This window comes from Trachypithecus francoisi, unplaced genomic scaffold (assembly GCF_009764315.1).
Source record: "Trachypithecus francoisi isolate TF-2019V2 unplaced genomic scaffold, Tfra_2.0 Lachesis_group0, whole genome shotgun sequence".
Taxonomy (NCBI): domain Eukaryota; kingdom Metazoa; phylum Chordata; class Mammalia; order Primates; family Cercopithecidae; genus Trachypithecus; species Trachypithecus francoisi.
The window spans coordinates 61,244,699-61,263,843 of NW_022681453.1; the positions used below are offsets into that span (position 1 = coordinate 61,244,699).

At 40.4% G+C, this 19,145-nt stretch overlaps 1 protein-coding gene across 2 annotated transcripts in view; it reads right to left on the reverse strand.

Annotated features, from left to right (window-relative positions):
• Positions 1-19,145, reverse strand: part of KBTBD12 (kelch repeat and BTB domain containing 12) — a 79,325-nt gene that overhangs the window by 26,711 nt on the left and 33,469 nt on the right. For both annotated transcript variants that reach the window (XM_033210890.1, XM_033210891.1), the window contains exon 5: positions 6,130-6,327. In XM_033210890.1, coding sequence (XP_033066781.1) covers positions 6,130-6,327 — 198 coding nt within the window. The remainder of the gene's footprint in view (positions 1-6,129; positions 6,328-19,145) is intronic.

A 19,145-nucleotide genomic window follows, 5' to 3' on the forward strand; every position in this document is an offset into this window, starting at 1 on the left:
CCGGGTTCACGCCATTCTCCTGCCTCAGCCTCCCAGGTAGCTGGGACTACAGGCGCCGCCACCTCACCGGGCTAGTTTTTTGTAGTTTTTAGTAGAGACGGGGTTTCACCGTGTTAGCCAGGATGGTCTCTATCTCCTGACCTCGCGATCCGCCCATCTCGGCCTCCCAAAGTGCTAGGATTACAGGCTTGAGCCACCGCGCCCGGCCTGATTCATTTTCAAATGGTAAACCAACTTTTCATTTCTGGGATAAATCCTTCTTGGTCACGGTGTATAACTCTTTTTGCATGTTGCTGGATTCAGTTTGCTAGTATTCTGTTGTAGATTTTTGCATCTATATTCATAAAGGCTACTAACCTATAGTTTTCTTGCAGTCTTTGCCTAGTTTGGTATCAGAATTCCACTGGTTTCAAAGAATGAGTTTGGAATTGTTCCCTCTTGTATATTTTGTAAGAGTTTGTGAAGGATTGGTGTTATGAGTTCTGACCTTTTTGAAACACAGTACTGGCTCCCTCATTCTGTGTTGGAGGTGAAGAACAAAGCCTCCTGGTGAGTCCCAGGACTCTGTCAAGAACTGCAAAGAGTCTGGGATTTTATAAGTAAGCTTGCTACAGTTTCATGGATGCTAACAGAAGACATCAGATTTCTGGATCAGAGATGAAAGACAGTGTTACAGCGATAGTGGCAACTAGTATATCAGCATTTTTATGCCAGTTGTTATGCCAGTTTTTTGACCTATTCTCACAGGACAATATGCAGAGTGCCAGCTGACACCTGTACAATCAATGGGTTGCATTACTGGAAAGAAATGGTGAGCTTAGGGAACCTGAATTTTTCATAATGACCAGTGAGCATGCCTGCTCTTTGCTATGGAGATACTATGTCTTCTAAGGCTATCAAAGATATTGAAGAAATAGTCCAGAACAAAAGCAGTCAGTACCTCTGCTCATAAGACATGCATAAACACTTGAGACCCATGGAAAATTATCTCCCAAAAGGCTCACTTGTTCATATTTTTCTTAATACTCTTGTTATTCTTCTATTATGTGCACTATATTTACATATTTTAAATTTAGGTTTTGTTTTATTAGTTACACATTTGCATGATTTAAAGATCCGCTTTACAAGTCTTATTCCTTAAAAACAGTTGTTCCCTGACCTGCTCCCCATTCACTGCTTCTCTTTCCACTCCAGCTGATTCTGCTGACACTGACCATGGTCTCTATAAATAACACTTTTTATATTACTTCCGCCTCTTGCTTTGTCATATGAAGGCATTAACTCTTGACTTCCACTGTGAAGAATGTGGACTTGACTTCCTCTTATATTCCTACCCTATCTACCTATGGTCTGTTTCCACATTTTCCAGTACAGTTAAGGCATAGTTTTGGTCAGCTCAGTATCAAGTATTTTTATTATGATATTGTTATAAATGCTATTCACAAATGGACTGTGTGGCATACTTTTCCTTTTCTGCACAACTTACTGTTTTGTCTCATTTTGTTTTTGCTAGTTCTCATTGCTCTTCTCCAAATGTTGGAATCTTGAAGGCATCTCTCACAGAGCCCTTTGACCAGCTCCATTCTATTCTGGCCACTCTTTCGGCCTGCTGTGCAGCTTCTTGAATCTCCCCTCAATGTCTTCCACTGATTTCCTTTTCTCTCTATTATGTTTAATTCTGTTTTTGGGTTACACGTCTGTCTTTCTTGGTTTATAAGTTCATTTTTGGTGAAGCATGTCCTGATAAAAGGGCACACAGGAGAAAAAATTTTGGAGGCACTGTGTGTCTGAAAATGGACCCTCACACTTAATAGTTCAGCAGGCATAGAATCGTAGGTGGAAAGTAATTTTCTCCATTGAAATTTAGACAGCATTTGCCTCGTTTCCTTCTAGCTCCCAATGTCGTCATTCAGAAGTCTGATTCTTGGCACTTGGTGTAAAACTATTGTTTTTTTCACTTTAGGAACTTTTACGACCTTTTATTTTTTCCCCAATGTTCTGTGATGTCACAATGATGTGCCTTAGTTTGGGTCCATTTTCATCCTTTGTCCTTGGCATTTGTATATCCTTTCAATCTGATGACTTCAGTTTGGGGAAAATTTTTTATTTACTTCATGGATAATTTATTTCCCTCTGTTTTCTCTGTTTAGCTATTGACCAACTCCTGTTAGACCTCTTGGCCTCAATTTCTCTTTCTCTAATTTTCCATACAATTGCTTTTTGTTCTGCTTTGTGAGAAGTTTCCTCTACTACACTTTCCAAATTTTCCATTGTAGATTTAATTTCTGCTATATTTTCTAATCTCCAAGAAATGTTTTAAATATCCTTTTCCTGTTCTATTGATGCAATCTCTCTGAGGACAACTCTCCTGGCATAGCCTCTGTTTCCTCTAGTTTGCTTTCTATCTTTCATCTACGCACTTCCTCAAATGTTTGGTGATCCTTAGTTGTTTGTTCATCTTTTAAGAGTGGAATGCCATAAAAGACTTTTTCTGTGAGATTCTCTACAGGGTAATCTGGTTTTGCCTTAGTTGGGGGCTGGTCAGACCCCCAAAGAAGAACCTCCCAATCTCTTGCCAAGAGGATATGGCTGTGCATATTATAGGAGCCAGAGAAGGAAAGAGGCTGAGGACCTCAATATTCAATATACAACCTTCCACTCTATCTCTTTTTAAATTACTGGATGCCTGACCTTAACTCCTGTCCTCAACCTTAGCCTTTGTTAGAGTGAAAGGTCTTTGTCTCACTGTCAAGAGTAGGGCGGGAAATTAGGGGTCTTCCTGCCTTCCAGCTAATATTCTTGTTTTCAGTACCATTTTCAGTTCAACGTCCAGAGTTACCTTTTGTTGCCAACTTCTGAGATTATCTGGGGTTCCAGGTTAAAAATCAGGGGTTTTGTTTGTTTTTTGTTTTTTTCTGTTGCCAGTTACGATTACAGTTTCTCAGGTCTACTTAGTTACTACTCATACATCTACTTTTTAGCTTCCAATTTGTTGTTGCTATTTTCCTCTCTCTTCTCTTTGTGTTTATTCCACTTACTGTCATTTTAGTGGGGCTTGAAGATAAAATAGAGGTGTTCAACCTACCTTTTAACCAAAAACAAATTACTATGTTTATTACATGTTTATCCATCTGTCTTTCCCACCAAATGTTGAAAATCTTGTTCTATTTTGTATAAAATCCCAGTGATAATTCATTCAGCGAATCCCAAACAATCTACCATCTTAGAAACAAATAACTAAAATGGACTTTGAGAGCTCATATAGTAAGTCCCTTTGACTGAAACCATTACCAGTCCATTAATTAATAGTACCAAGAAGAGAGGTTAGCTCATAGTATGAGTTTTTTGACATGTTTGAAAAACTGGAGGATATCAATTCTCTAATTCAATATTACACAAAGAAATATAAAGAAGCAAGACAAAACAGAATGTCTTCTAGATCCTTAGACGTGAATAACCGCCCATCCCTCTGGAGGCTAACCCTCGGATTCTCTATCCTTCTTTTCTTGTCAAGAGAAAGCCAAAGGTCAGAAGATGGGAGGTGCTCATGTAAGCAAGCTGGACAGCACTGCCACATGAGTGGGCACAGCACCAGGGCTCTCCCTCCTGGCTCCTCAGCTCCCTTCTTACATGCAGGGCTTGAGCAAGGGGCCCCTATTAGGATTCCTTGCTGGGCCAGGTTTCTTACTACTATGATAGATTACAATCTTTACCCAAGCATGGCATGTAATGTTTAATGTAAAAGAGATTAAAACGCCGGGCGCGGTGGCTCAAGCCTGTAATCCCAGCACTTTGGGAGGCCGAGACGGGCGGATCACGAGGTCAGGAGATCGAGACCATCCTGGCTAATACGGTGAAACCCCGTCTCTACTAAAAAAAATACAAAAAACTAGCCGGGCGCGGTGGCGGGCGCCTGTAGTCCCAGCTACTCCGGAGGCTGAGGCAGGAGAATGGCGGGAACCCGGGAGGCGGAGCTTGCAGTGAGCTGAGATCCGGCCACTGCACTCCAGCCCGGGGGACAGAGCGAGACTCCGTCTCAAAAAAAAATAAATAAATAAATAAATAAAAAGAGATTAAAACAATTTTTTAAAAACCTCTTTGAAAAATGTTTTGAAGAATAAATAGAGAAAGAAAAAGTAAAGTTTTTATTATGGCAACTTTCAGTGTATTCCTGCCACCTCTTGCCATTAAAAACAATATTTGCTGGAATAGATGAAAACAAATTTCAGACAGTATATCATTTTCATCCACAAATTATTTTTTCTTTTTCTTTCCTTCTCTCTCTCTCTCTCTCTCTCTCTTTTTTTTTTTTTTTTTGATGGAGTTTCGTTCTGTTGCCAGGCTGGAGTGTAGTGGCACGATCTTGGCTCACTGCAACTTCTGACTCCCTGGTTCAAGCGTTTCTCCTGCCTCAGTCTCCTGAGTAGCTGGGATTACAGGCATGCACCACCACACCCAGCTAATTTTCGTATTTTTTTTTTTTTTTTTTTTTAGTAGAGACGGGGTTTCACCATGCTGGCCAGGATGGTCTCGATCTCCTCACCTCGTGATCCTCTTCACCTCGTGATCCGCCTGCCTCAGCCTCCCAAAGTGCTGGGATTACAGGCGTGAGCCACTGTGCTCAGCCTTCACCCACAAATTCTTCGAAACAATCTCTATTATTCAGACTTTTTCTTTATCTTTTATATAAAACTACAATGCAACTATTATTCCCAACAAAACTAATAATTCCACAATGTCATCTAATACCCTGGTCCTGGTCCACATTCAAATTTCCCAGATTATCTGTTTGAATCGAACCACTGCATTTGGTTCCTCTATCTCCTGAGTCAGTTTTAATTTGTAATAACCGACTTATTCATTTTTTAAATTTTTCTGGAGTCTTGCTTTGTCGCCCAGGCTGGAGTGCAGTGGCTCAATCTCTGCTCACTACAAGCTCCGCATCCTGGGTTCATGCCGTTCTCCATTCTCCTGCCTCAGCCTCCCAAGTAGCTGGGACTACAGGTGCCCGCCACCACACCTGGCTAATTTTTTGGTATTTTTAGTAGAGACGGGGTTTCACTGTGTTAGCCAGGATGGTCTCAGTCTCCTGACCTCGTGATCCACCCGCCTTGGCCTCCCTAAGTGCCAGGATTACAGGCGTGAGCCACCATGCCCAGCAACCGTCTTATTCTTTAACATATCATGTGCTTAAAGAGTGAAGGCAGGCTTGCAAAAGGCTCTGCTTTGCTGCAGTATCAGCTTTACTTTAACCTGGCATTCTTCCAAAATTCTAAGTGCTCTTGAGGCACATGTTTCATAGGTATGTGCTGGCCTTGTGCTTCTGTTAGTGAGAATGTAATTCAACAGTTAGTCATTTTTAATGTAACTGCATTCTGCCTTATTTACTTATGCCACTAATCAAACTTTGGAGGCATGTGCCTACTAGATTTATGCATAGTTTGGAATCTCATTGTTACATTAAAAAATTATGAATCCATACTTTAGAAGGCAGTGATAGTACAATTAGATATATGGAAAACAAGTTTAGTAATAAATTCGTGCATTAGGTATTATTTTAGAAATGCTTTCAAGCCATTTATTTCAAGTGGTAGTCATGGGGTAGGAATAAGAGAGTTTTCTGAGTCTTGATCAGATAAAACCCAACACTTCTGGTCAGTACTCCACTTTCATCTACTCTTCCCATTTTAAAATCTCTCTTTAGTCTCACCATAAGCATTAGGCTACCTCTCCCATTTCTCTTCTGTTCACATTCAGCTATTATATAGTGAGTGTCTGCTATGTACTAGATGCTGTACAAACTGGATTCCCTTTTAATTCTCCCACTCAAGTACTAACCAGGCCCGACCCTGCTTAGTTTCCAAGATCAGGTGAGATCGGGTGTGTTCAGGATGGTATAGCTGTAAACTAGATTCCATTTAATTCTTACGACAGCCTATGGATGTGCCAGCTTCACTTTGTCCATGTGAAACCCAGGCCCAGAGATTTTGCACAGGGTCCCTGACTCTAAAAGCCATGCTTTTGCAGTGCTCACGTTGCTCTCAGGAGTATTAGTGATGATTGGATCAGTTAAAGAAGATCAAATCAACACCAAAGGAGGTAACAGAATGTTTAAAACTGAACCAATACCTGCTCCATGGAATCCCCCGCAGACATAGAGTTTCCCATCCACTGCCCCTGCATTGGTGGAATTGGTGCGGAGTGAGAGGAGGGGACTTGGCATGGGAGGGCCCTCTCGCCAAAAGTCCCCATCTGGGTTGTAGATCTCCACCACGTCAAGGCATTTTCGAACTTGGCCCTTGTCTCGACCTACACAGCCAATGCCCCCTGCAGAGAATGATGTGGAGAAATGAGAGGATCAGGAACTGAAACTCAATTGTAGACAGCACCGCCCCCTGCAGTGGTTTGCATCAAAGGTTTATGGGACTGTAACTTTACTCTTTCATGCCAGGTGCTACCTTGAAGACAACTTCTAAGCAATAGTGATGTCTACTATGTACTCCATAGCCACATTTAATGTCATTTTTATTCATAGTGTTCCCCTTGTTTGTGATCATGCATGAGACTGAGTCCACCACTGGATTATATTCTACAGTATCCAATGCTGGTTCACATCATGAGCATCCCCTTTATAATAAGAATTTCAGGGTTGACTGTAAAGGTAATCTGACTTTGACATCTGCCTTGCTGTTGATGGTTAGCAATGCTTTTGCTGATGGGGCTAGCTCGGAACGTGTTCTTCCCATCATTTATCATTGCAAGCTGGTTTCTCCCTCTCTTCTTAAGTTGCATGATCTTTCCCAACTAGGGAAGGACTATTCTTTGGTAAATTTCAGGAAAGGCCCTAAACCCAAATGCCCCATACATCTTCCAGTTTTGGATGATATAGTTCATTCAATTATTAAGTGCCTATTATATGTAAGGCCATGTGCTAAGTTGTAATAAGGAGTTCTGAAAGATGCATAAAGCATGTTTCTTGCTCTTAAGAAATTAATGGGATGGAAAGGGCCATGTTTGCAAATAAACAAAATAGAGGACATCAAGACAGGTATCTTAAAAGAGATAAAAATGAGATTTAGAAGTCCAGGGACTGTAACAAGGAATATAAATAACACTTAGAGAATCATGACTGTAAGTACAACTCTCCATTGGAAAAGTAATTGCACACAAATTTCCTATCCACTGTTATAAGCAGCACATTTCTATGCACTGTTTTTATTTTCCCTTCCAAAGTCCACAGTGAAAGGTCATCAAGGTCAGGGCCATATTTCCTGATCTGAAGGATGGCTCCAGAGACTGAGGTAAACTCTCCGGAAGGAGGGACATGCCTTATTTGCAGACACGCCTCTCATCAATGACCTCATTCTATCCAGACTCACAGCCTGGTCTGTGTGACTAATCAAAAAGCCTGTAAAGCACTGGCCTGAGGTAAACCAGCTCTCCTTCACATAGAGAGAGTCCTGGAAGACTCACTGCGCAAACTGCATATGTGGAGTGGTGACTGATACTGGAGTATGTTGTTGACAGTGATCTCAAAACCAAAATTAAGAGCTCTGCTTTGATCTCATGGCTTTTACTATATGTATCACTTACTGAGAAATTAATCTCATGTGTCTCCTGGCCCATCTTATCTCAGTGTCACTTTACACCCTTTGCCCATCACTGCATCAGTCAGGTGTTATTTTCACCATCACCTGCTTTCCTATCTTGCTCACTGGCCTGTAGTTTTCCATATTGCATCCCCAGTACCTAGCCCAGTGCCTGACATGTTGTGTGTATGGAATGAAGAATGAGAAGCTTAATTTTGCATGTGCTTTCCCTGCCTGTCCAAGTGAGTGTGCTATTGGGAGCAAAGGCCACTATTCTGCATCTTTTATATTACAGGGCCTGCCACACAGTACTCAATGAATCCAAGAAGATTGATGGAAACAGCTTATTTTCACCATGGTTGGGACTTATGCCAGGCATACAAGCTGATGGAAGAGCACTTTGAAGGAAAGGTCTTTTTTTCTCTTTGCTGATGTAAACTGGCCTGTTTCCTGTCTCAGTTTGAATCCAGGGACTGAGGCTATAAACTAACTCAGGAGGCTCTTAGTGGCCTTCTCTCTTATCCGACTGGATAAATAATTTAGCCCATTACAGTGCCAAGTCTGAGCTGCAGTGTTTCCAAGGAGGGGACACACTGGCCTCGGTTAACAGCACAGCTCTGCTGTTTCTGGGCCCTCTTTCAATGTGGCACTGTGGTAGCGAGAGCTTTCTCAGCCTAACAAAAAGTGGAGTTTCCTATTTGTAGGGCAAGAAGGACTTAAAGAAGAGGATTTATCCATAGGAGTTGAACCAAGCAACCACCCATAAAGTAAGAATAAAATGATCTAGTTGTCTGTTTTTGTGAAATCCAGGAGAAATGTTACTAGGCTGGTTTGTATTACAACTCCTCCAGAAGACCAGCAAGTGGAAGCAAAGAGGTCAAATGCAAGTCACTGGAGTTGGGTTAGGGCACACGGAGCAACCAGCATCCTGAATCTAGCTCACAAGTTTCACATAAAAGCCCATTAGAGGACTTCCGAAACATGATGCATATACAGAATGGGTATTATTCTCTTGATTTTTGCAATAATTAGTATGTTGTCACTTTTTTTGCTCTGTTACCAAATGTATTTAATTGTAATGTTCAGCCCTTACTCTACAAAACTAGCCGTTTCTATTTGGTGGGCAGGCAGTTCACACGCTCCACTCAAGGGGTGACATGAGCTTACAGGGTGCTCTGTCTTTGTTTCTGACCGTTAATGCCTGAACACATTCTCTGTCTCGCGTGGATGTAATTCCACCATCAAGTACACTCTATCAGTAGCAGACTTAATGAGCTTAAGCTGAAGGTGAATCCTGATTAGGTAGATAATCAAATGAAAGCATGATCTTTATTAATAAGTTAGCACCAGCACTACAAGAGAAATCTTTTGATGAGAGGTGTCCTGGGGTAGGATCAGCACATCAGTAGAATTTCAATGAGATACTTCCATATCTTTAATTTATACGAACCTCTGAGCATGACTTTTCTTTGTTCAAAAACAGACAAACGAATATAAATTATCTTTGCAAATCATATCCAAATGGACCTAAATGCAAAATATATACCCTGGTTTTTATTTATTTATATTTTTTGGTGTGTGTGTAGTGGAAAGGGGGAAATTATAGAAGAGGACAATGCCTCCCTCTCTTCTTCATCATTTCTATAAAGACTCCCTCCTTGTGGGTGTGGCTATTTTAGATTCTTTCTCTTCTGGGGGAGTGCAGGAGTGAACCTCTCCTCCCACACAAAGCCTGGCAGGGAGCTGGCTGAGGCAGACGGGAGTGGTACTCGCTGCCCAAGGTGCCCTTGAATGCAGCGGTGCTGGCTCCCAATGCCCTCTGCCTGCAGGGTCACCTCAAGGTGGCAGGCGTATTCTATTTTCCTCTGGGTTTGATCCAGAACAGGAAGGGGGTTTTGTAATCCTTCGGATAAACTCCCAAAGTTACCTGTCGTGCTAAACCAGACTTAGGGGAAAAATATACATATATTTATATTTACTATTGTCAGCACCCATATGCCCTGGAAAAAGTATGTGGACCTTGGAAACACACAGACCCTGGTCCCTATCTGTGTCACCATTTGCTAGCTAGACAAAGTTGGTCAATTTAATTTATCTCAGCCTTTTCTCATCAGTAAATTAAGGATAATGACAGCAATTCCATAACCTGTTGCAAAGATTAACTTATTAGGCAACCATGTAAAGGCGGAGAAGGGTAAGGAAGAACTCACATTTGTTGTATACCTATTCACAAGTATTGCCACAGGAATTTTCTTTTAATATCTATTCTCACGCACGGTGTGTAAACAAAATGGTTAGCATGCAGGAAGCACCCAAATGTTAATTCTCATCTTCTTTCATGTTCTAGGATGTCGCATGAGTAACCGATGTTTATTAAAGTTGCTGAAATCCTACCTTTGATTACTCTCAATTTAATTATTTGCTATGTCTATAATTGATAGTTTACTGACTGTATGGTCAAATTGACCTTAATAGTTTCTTTTGGGGTTGGATAGAGAGATTCAGAAGGCCAAAGGGCTGAGGAATGGGCAGAGCCTTCCTCTCAGCCTTCAGGCGGAGGGAAAAGCTCCCTGACATGACTTAGAGTAACTCATTTGGTCATAAACGTTTGAGAGAGGTAGGAGCTGTCAGTGGACATAACAATAGAAAAGGATTTTGCAATCCATAGGTTTCTAGGAGTTAAACTGGCCCATATATCTGAGTGGATGGGCTAATTTCTGACTCACATGTCAAACATGATCTATTCACTGCTAATATAATGCTTGTGATGATTTGTTTCATTCTCACACAAGTTGTCAGCTCTCTGATTTTTTTCCAACCTCGTATCAGAATTCTAGCTTTGGTGCTAAAGCCCTAGAAAACATGAACCTAGCTTCTTGCCACATTCTAAAGTCTGACACAGGAGACTCTTGTGTATTTTCAGAATGAAGCGCTTCAGTACAAGGCTGACAGCTGCTTATCTGCCTTCTACCGGATTCCGGTTGATACTGTGCAGTGCTCGTCAACAGGGTGCCTGGGCTCACAGAACAGGGCTGCTGGGCCCCCCTGTACTGTGGCCATTCTCCATTCTCTCTGTCTGCTGGCCTTCATGGCCCTTGACCAGCTTGTTCTTGTCAGGCCAGGAAAACACAATCATCTATCTGTCTGCTTTTTGTCTGCTACCCCACACAAATGACTATGAAAATCAAATAAAAGAGCTTCAAGGGGAAAACCAAGTTCCATTTGTTACAGCTTGATTTTGCTTCATTTTGGAGGGAAAAATCAAGTGTTGGAATTGTCTGATAACTTCCAAGTGGACATATAGATGGTTTAATAGAACGTTCTGGAGCTGGGCCCTGAGTGTCAAATAAGCTGCAATTATACAATGTTGTCCCACCTGATCCTGAGTGATCCCTGGGCTTTTGTGTCAACACAGCACTGTCTTTGTGGATTTTCAGTTGGTCTGGGCCTTTCAAACCCTGGGCCCATCTTTTCCCTGTCTCTTCTCCATCCCATCACCAGTCTGTCCTGCAGGGGTCCCAGCAGGTCTAAAGCCTGGGCCTGTAAGGGGAAAGCACAGAGGGGAGAACCTGGACATGGTGGGTGGGAGTGAGCTTAGGGCATGGCCTATAGATGCCACAACAGGCTAGAGGTGCCAGTCGCAGATGAATGTCACCACAGCCCTCCTCTCAGCAGTCACCGACTCTGCCGACTGTACCTCATCAGTGCCTCCCATACCCATCCCCTCCCCTACAGACACCAAGTCTTGGTGACCCAGCTGCTCCTAACTCCTCACATGTCTGGTCTGCCCTTTTCCCTCCTGCACCGCCCCTGCACCTGAGGCTCCAGAACACTCCACCATTCCCCAAATAAGGGAGGCTGTTTTTCTCTAGGCCTAGGCTTGGGCTGATCTCTCTGCCTTGAATGGCCTCTTCTCCTCCTCAACTTGGCAAACCCCTACTCCTCTTTCAAGGTTCAGCTCCACCTTCAACCTCTCACAAAGCCTATTATATCTCTACACAGAATTGGCCATTCCCTCTGTCCTGAACAGAAATCAAGGTTTCTATGAAAATACATTGCTCTGACTTATCTCCCTATATGCCTCCTTGTTAGATGAGACTGTAAGTCCCTTGAGGGTAGATGTCTAATCTGCTTTTCAGAACGTGGCAAGTCCTAAATCCAAAGAGCTAAAAGTTGGCCGATTATAAAAGTCATCTTCCTAAGAATATAGGAATCTAATCTCAGATACAGAGAAAAATGACTGCTGTCTGTTATTGGGCTGATCTTTTCCCCCAGATTTGCCTGCCTAATACTAATACTTCCATGAAATGGTCCTGCAAAGAGCTATTAGTCAAACCTATTCCGCAGCTTAGAAGTGAAAGAGACACAAAATGTAAGTCCTTGAAGGCAAGGTCTACATCTTTATATTCCCTGAGGTGCCAAGCATAATATCTTCTAAAGGATGCTTGACAGTATTTGTGAAATAAAGACAGAAAGATCGTAATAAGTCTTTGGCATATTTATCTTGTGTCTAAGTGAAATGTTTTACAGAAAATGATAGTTTGTGCTCATTTCCATATTTAACCAAGAAATGGCAGAGGAAGGGAGTGATAAAAATATTGATCACATGTATGAATTAGGATAAAGGAAGAAAGATAGTACATTTTACTCCAAATGACGGTTTTTTGGTAATCGATACTTTCCTCTTTAAAGCACAAAAATTTTCCATTTCAACTCTTTATACTGTTTTAAAATAGGTATTACGTTCTTCTCTGCCTTAGTGGACTGAAGACACCAAATATAGTGGAATATTTTCTTAAGGACTCAGGAGTAACAAAATGATCTGCTGTGTATAATATGCCATGGATATAGATGGTTCTACACATTAAGCTGCACAAAGACATGCCTAAGATTTGCTTTCTTAAACAAATCCTTGTTATTGGCATGGTTTTTTTTTTCTTTAACAATTTACTTCTTTTTCATAAAAGCAAAGCACAGATTGTGTAGTTGTACAACTCTTTGCCTGTGTAACATTAAGCTTTCCTGCAGACACACACTGGTAGATCAGAACCTGAGACAGCATTCTCCTAGGATCTTTCTCATCCACCCGCAGTAACACGAGCACTGTCCTGGGGGGCTTTCACACTGTAGAAGCTTCTAAACATTCTAATTTCAGAACCAAACACATTTTAAACTTGTAGTTAATTTAAGCAATCTAAAAGTATAGTTTGGATACCCACTCACGTTTGTACTAGGTGTCATAGAATAACAAGTTTGAGGATTTTTTTTTTTTTTTTTGTCCATAAGACACTCAGAGTTTGCTGGGAAATAAAGGACAAATATGAAAACATATATAATACAGGATTATAATTACACATGGATGGAATAAAGTGTAATTTCTAACTCACTGTCCCAATAATACATAGAATGCTAACTCTCTGTGAACTTGTGGGATATCAATGATAAAAATTACTATAGCTAAGTTGCAATTTGGGAGCCACAGGTAAACTTTTGTCTTTTAGAGTACTTATTTCTGAGTTACTCATTGAGGGTGCCAGATAATAAAGGTTTAAAACCCCTCAGGTGCTTAACTGGAAATATATTTTATAGATACTTATAGCAAAAACATAATGAACCATTCACTCCAGCTCAGAGCTACTGAATCTCTAAATCCAAGTCTTTTTTCAGAACAAGGAAGCATGAGGAATATCCTGTCTGACTTCTTTGGCCATGGTAAAGCATTCCTTTCCTTGTTCATCATGAATGTATGAAATGTGTATCTAAGCCCAGAACACTCTTGCAATTAGAGCAGAACATAACTGACAGCCTATTTTGGCTTATCAGTGCCAGGACACTTCGACCAAGTAACTTTATCCAACTTCCTAGAATATTCAAGTACACAATGATGCTGTCTAGAGGAAGAGATATTGCCTTATTCAGCTGTATCTCTTCTAAAAGCCAGCCCAGGGCCTGGCTTGTGTAACACATGCTTAGCAAATATTTTGAGCATATAATACATCCATTAATATGATATTACCTTTCCACTTTCCTCAGAACATCTGCGTTTTTCAAAGTGCAATCCTGTGATTTTTTTCACACCAGAATTGCCTTTGTATTTCCTACAATTCAGATTCCTAGGTTTCATTTTAGACTTACTGACTCTGAATTTGCCAATAGTGAGGGCCAGGGATCTGCCATTTTGGTAGGCAACCTAGGTAACTTGAGACTTAACACTTTTTAAAAATTGCTTAGAATTTTATCAAAAGAAAAGGGTAAAACCTTACCACAATGAAGCTTGATCCTCTCATTTCATAAACTAATTCACCATTAGAATGATCTTTGAAATGTATTTACTGTAATAATTTGAACCTTTTATGTAACTTTTCCCTTCATTACTCTTTAATGGCATTCAAGCTGAGAATCAGACTTGGACAGTGCTGTTATGTTTTCAGTAAACCAATGAGGCACAAAATGGTTTCCTGGAGAAAACATTGATAGTTTGGGACATTAGCTATGTGGGAAAACTCCATTAGCTGTCTCCCTAGAGAGGGAAATAAAAAGTCCCCATTTCAAAACATTCTCCATAAGACCTGTAAAACTCTGATAATTTCTGTGGCATTTCATATGATAGAAGAATAGGACAGGTTACAGAGATGTGAAAATGCAATTCAGTAAACAAATACTTACTGAGCATCTATAACATAAAGCCAGGTCCTGGGCTGGCTTTCAGAGGAGACACAGAGATGAGTAAAACAATGTCTGGTCCCTTAGACAGTCTGAGTACAGAGTGACAAGGGCAGCGACTGGCAAAGCAGCATGCTGTTCATTCTGACCAAAGGATTACATAAACCACTACAAGGAGATGGGACTTTTGCCAGATTTTGAGGATGTTGAGTTAGGTCCTACATGCAAAGGGAACAGGGTAAACAAAGGCACAGGAGGAAAGCATGTTCAGGAAGTGACCCCGAGTCCCTGTGGCTGGCGGTAGGCTTTGTGGAGTGGAGGAGTAGCAGGAGGAGCTGGGGCTGTGAGGGCAGGCTGGGGTCACGTGTGAAAGGTCTACTGCCTCCATAAATAGATTCTGGCCTCACTTTCTATATTTGATTTTGCCTGACCCATCAAGCTGAAGCAACTTTTGAATGCAATTTGACATTTTAAGAACACTTGATGGAAATCTAAAGCATATTCATGAATATACATTTTCATTTCAGAAGGAAGCATAATTTATTCAAAAGCATAACTAATAGTATGAGATCTAAAATGCTTGCCAGTTTATCTTACATGCAAACTTCTTTTCAAAGAGAGAGCCCCGGTACCATATTTAAATCAGTATTTTATAACAGAAGCATTCACCAAGGACTCATAACGAGATTTCAATGAGGGTGAACCCAGAATGTTCTACCTTCCCCAAAATTTTACTAATAGGAGTCTGTATTTGATTCATTTTCTACTTTATTATTCATAAAATGGATATAAAACCTTGAAAACAATGCATTAATATTTTCTGTAGCAATATGATATATTAACCTAAATTTTCAGGACTACCTTTTTAGGAAATTAGGATGTACTTTGGATTAAAGAAGCTTAACTAGCTCTTATAATAAGCTTTCATTGTACAAATGGCAAAATATTTTTCTTTAGAACTAAGGCACTTTAAAGTGCATAGCCTTAAACGGCACCCTTCCCTTTGGTCTCCTCCTGCATGGCAGTGGTTCTGTCATTAAACAACAGACCACTCCTTTCTGCACTTCCTAACAAAAATAGTTACGTTCCTGAGAAGGGCCTCAGGAAAAAAAAAAAAAGTCAAAAGGAAAGCTGGCTGGTTTTAAATACCTGTGTTTCCACTTAGGGTATCACTGACTCATAAGGCTTATATAGACTAAATAATTTTAGACTTTCTAGGAAGTTATCCAACAGAAAAGCCAATTACAGTATGGCAGAGCTGACAAAATGCACATGTAACCACATGAGCCGTGGAGTCGCTTGAGCAATCTGGCCATATCTATTCCTTTATTTTTAAGTTAAGAAGGCAATTTATAGATTTCCAGGAAAAACTACCCAGTATATGACTAATATGCCCCTTGGCTAGTTCGCCATAATTCCAGAAGCTGTTTTCATCTAAATCCAAATTATTCATGGTATCTGTGACAACACACTTTTTAAAGACAAACATTTACACAAGAAAAATTCAGCACAGGTTTTGGCTGAAGCCCATATTCTAAAATCTTTACAACACAAAGCAAACCTCCAGGGTCAGTGCTAGCCGCAATGCCCAGTAGTATAATGTTTTCATCTTTAATTCCTATTAGAAGAATACATTCTGAACAATATTTTCAAAGAGTTCCTTACGTGAAAATGTGTACCTGGCTCCATACAGAAAAGCAGGCTGTGTGAATGTACAGTAAGTATGTTATCAGCGCATATTTACAATGGGAGGAAACGAAGAAAGTAGAAAGACTCAGTCCTTTGACTCCCAGTGCATGAGGACAGAACGACCTCATCTCAGTATGCCTCCTCATTTAGGCCTGGCAGGGCACTAACAACAAGATGACGGGCTGAGCATTATTAGGACACTAAAGCATAGTGGACTCCTTGCCACTTATTATAAGCAATAATGATTGTTATAACTACAATCTATTGAGCATTTTTCATATGCCAAGCAAAGTGTTCAGCATTTGACATAATACTCTCTTAAGCTTCGCAACAACTGCATGAGTTAATAATGTATTATTATCCTCCTTATTTTATGAATAAAGAAAACAGATATAGCAAAATTCAGCAGCTTGCTCGAAATTACATGGTGCTATTAAGTTGCAGAGATAAGATTTGTCTGCAGAAGGACCTTTCCTTTCTATGACTTATTTCAGTTAGAGAAGATACCTGGGAAACCTTTGTACACATGAGATTTACTCAGAAAATTTATAAAACACATAATCAGGTAAAGGCAAGGGCCATTAACCAAATGATTCCGATTATCCCTCTTGCCTAAGTCTTTCCCTGTGATGGTTAGATGCTGCTGCCTGTTACAGTAACTCCTCATTTAACAGGAAGTCAGACAATTGCCAGTGCCCAGAACACAAGTGAAAACCCTGAGCAATGTAAAACAAGTGTTTGAGTATTGGTGCTGTGATAAGAGACCTTGAATTTTATTCTGAAAAAACTGGAGACATTGTTAATGACGCAAGGTCTAATGGCCTAACTGTATGTATAATCTACACATATATATGATTGCCTGCATATATAGTCTTGTATGTAAAATCTATTTATATGTATGATTGATGTATAATCTTGTATGTACAATCTGGTAACATAAGAGGGAGAGAGCAACAAGAAAAGAAATGGTAACCAACAGCAGTGGGAAGGAGAGGAAAAATCCCATGAAACCCTGTAATTTGTGGCCTTCTAGTTTAGGGAGCAAATACAGTAGTACTACATTACTCAATGGCCAATGGACATCACTCACATACAGAGAAGCACAATTTTTGATGCTCTTAATGATTGAGATATTTTAAAAATTTATTTTAACTTTAAAATTGGACAGATTTGGGTTTAAACCCTGGTTTTATCACAGTATTTGTGTAATAAAAATAAAGAATTTACCTTTGTAGGATATTGTGAGAATTGAGACAATACATGAAATCACCTAGAATGTAGTAGTTCTTCAAAAAAATATGATTTTCCTTCAAAGAACTGTTTCAGAAGGCAAAGAAGAGTGTGATAACTTGGGAAACATTTTTCCTTGTTAAAAATGTAATCATATTCAGCCACTTAAAGGGGCTGGCATGAATTGTTGGGAAAATGTAACTATATAGAATCTTTCATTTTCCAACAAAGCCAGGAAGACAGTGTTTGTACTACTCAGAACTCAAACTGTCAAGGTAGCTTATCCACTTAAGAATATGTCAGACCTTGGAAAATCTAGATCATGCCTTTAGATTGCCCTCTAATCCCTTCTTGCAATACCTTTGTTATACTTTGTTGCACAGTCTGATATGTTTATCCAGAGTCTTAAATCCACAGAGCCACTGTCCTAAGAAATGTTTCAACAAATAATTTAAAGACAAAATTAACAATGGTGGTGAATACGGGGACAATCCCTGATGGTCTGTCTTGCTGCTTTGGCTGATTGAAGATGAGAAAGGGAGGGGTGTGGGATACAGAAAAGTCCCATGCTCCTGGGAAAAGACTAATTGTTCCCGAGCCATGACAAGTCAACATCAGAAGTGGTTTTCAACCTGATTAATCAATCAATGACAGCTTGCTTCAGTGACCATGACTCTGGAATCAACCAGTCAGAGACAGACTCACACTCTGGAAGGCAGTCAATCAGAGGCTGACTCACTCCACTGAGTCCTCTTCTAAGGCTGACCTGACCCCCTCCTGCCTCAGTAATGAACAAACATAATCCACACTTCTGAGGAACAGCAATCTACTCTTGCCTTTGTAACCAACACTAAACTAGACTCAACTCCTGCCCACAATCCTATATAATATCATCAGTTTGCTTTGTTCAATGACAGTATCTCTCACCAAGTAACCATTCCTACACTAAGTAATCAATAAATTCAGCTTTCGTGGTTTCATATACTGAGTGTGGTCTTACCTCTTAACAATAATTGACATTTAATCAAAAAATAGACTAAATTAAGATTCATCCATGAATACTGGAGAATGAAGACATTAAAACATTAAAGTAACTCAACCTAATCTTTCTCTACCATACTTCGATATATATTGTTCCTGGTGTAAAGTACAAGCAACTTTCTCATTTTTCTTTCTTTTTTCTTTCTTTCTTTCTTTTCTTTCTTTCTTTCTTTCTTTCTTTCTTTCTTTCTTTTTTTTTTGAGACAGAGTTTCACTCTTGTTGCCCAGGCTGGAGTGCATGGGGTGATCTCGGCTCACTGCAACCTCTGCCTCCCAGGTTCAAGTGATTCTCCTGCCTCAGCCTCCTGAGTAGCTGGGACTATAGGCACCTGCCACCACGCCTGGTTTTTTGTATTTTTAGTAGAGACAGGGTTTCACCATGTTGGCCAGGCTGGTCTCGAATTCCTGACCTCAGGTAATCCACCCACCTCAGCCTTCCAAAGTGCTGGGATTACAGGAGTAAGCCACCGTGCCCATCCTCATTTTTCTTTATTTGACTAATTCCTCCCTGTGGAGTGAGTTAGCTGATCCTCCGTTACATGCACTTTAACTATATGCACAGTTGATCTGTCTTGCCCTAGTCTCTGAGTTCCTTCTGGCAAACAGCGTGTCTTTCATCTCTGGGTCCTTAGCACCCAGCCTAATGTTTGACGTATTCTTTGCTGCAACAAGTATTAGTTGAGTCAAATCACGGTATGATAAAAAAAAAATCCAGTATCTCTTCAAAGGACATTATAGGTCTATTTGACGTCAAAGCTACTCAATTGAATTTTACCTGTTATTACAAAGGCTTACTTTCCACTGAATTATTTCTCCCTTCAATTCTGAGAGGCCAAACTTTGCTTGTTTTCACTGATCTAGTTCCTAAGAACTACTTTTGTCCATAAATCTCTGGATGTTTGTTCCTCTCCATTAGCCTAGGGCCCTTCTACC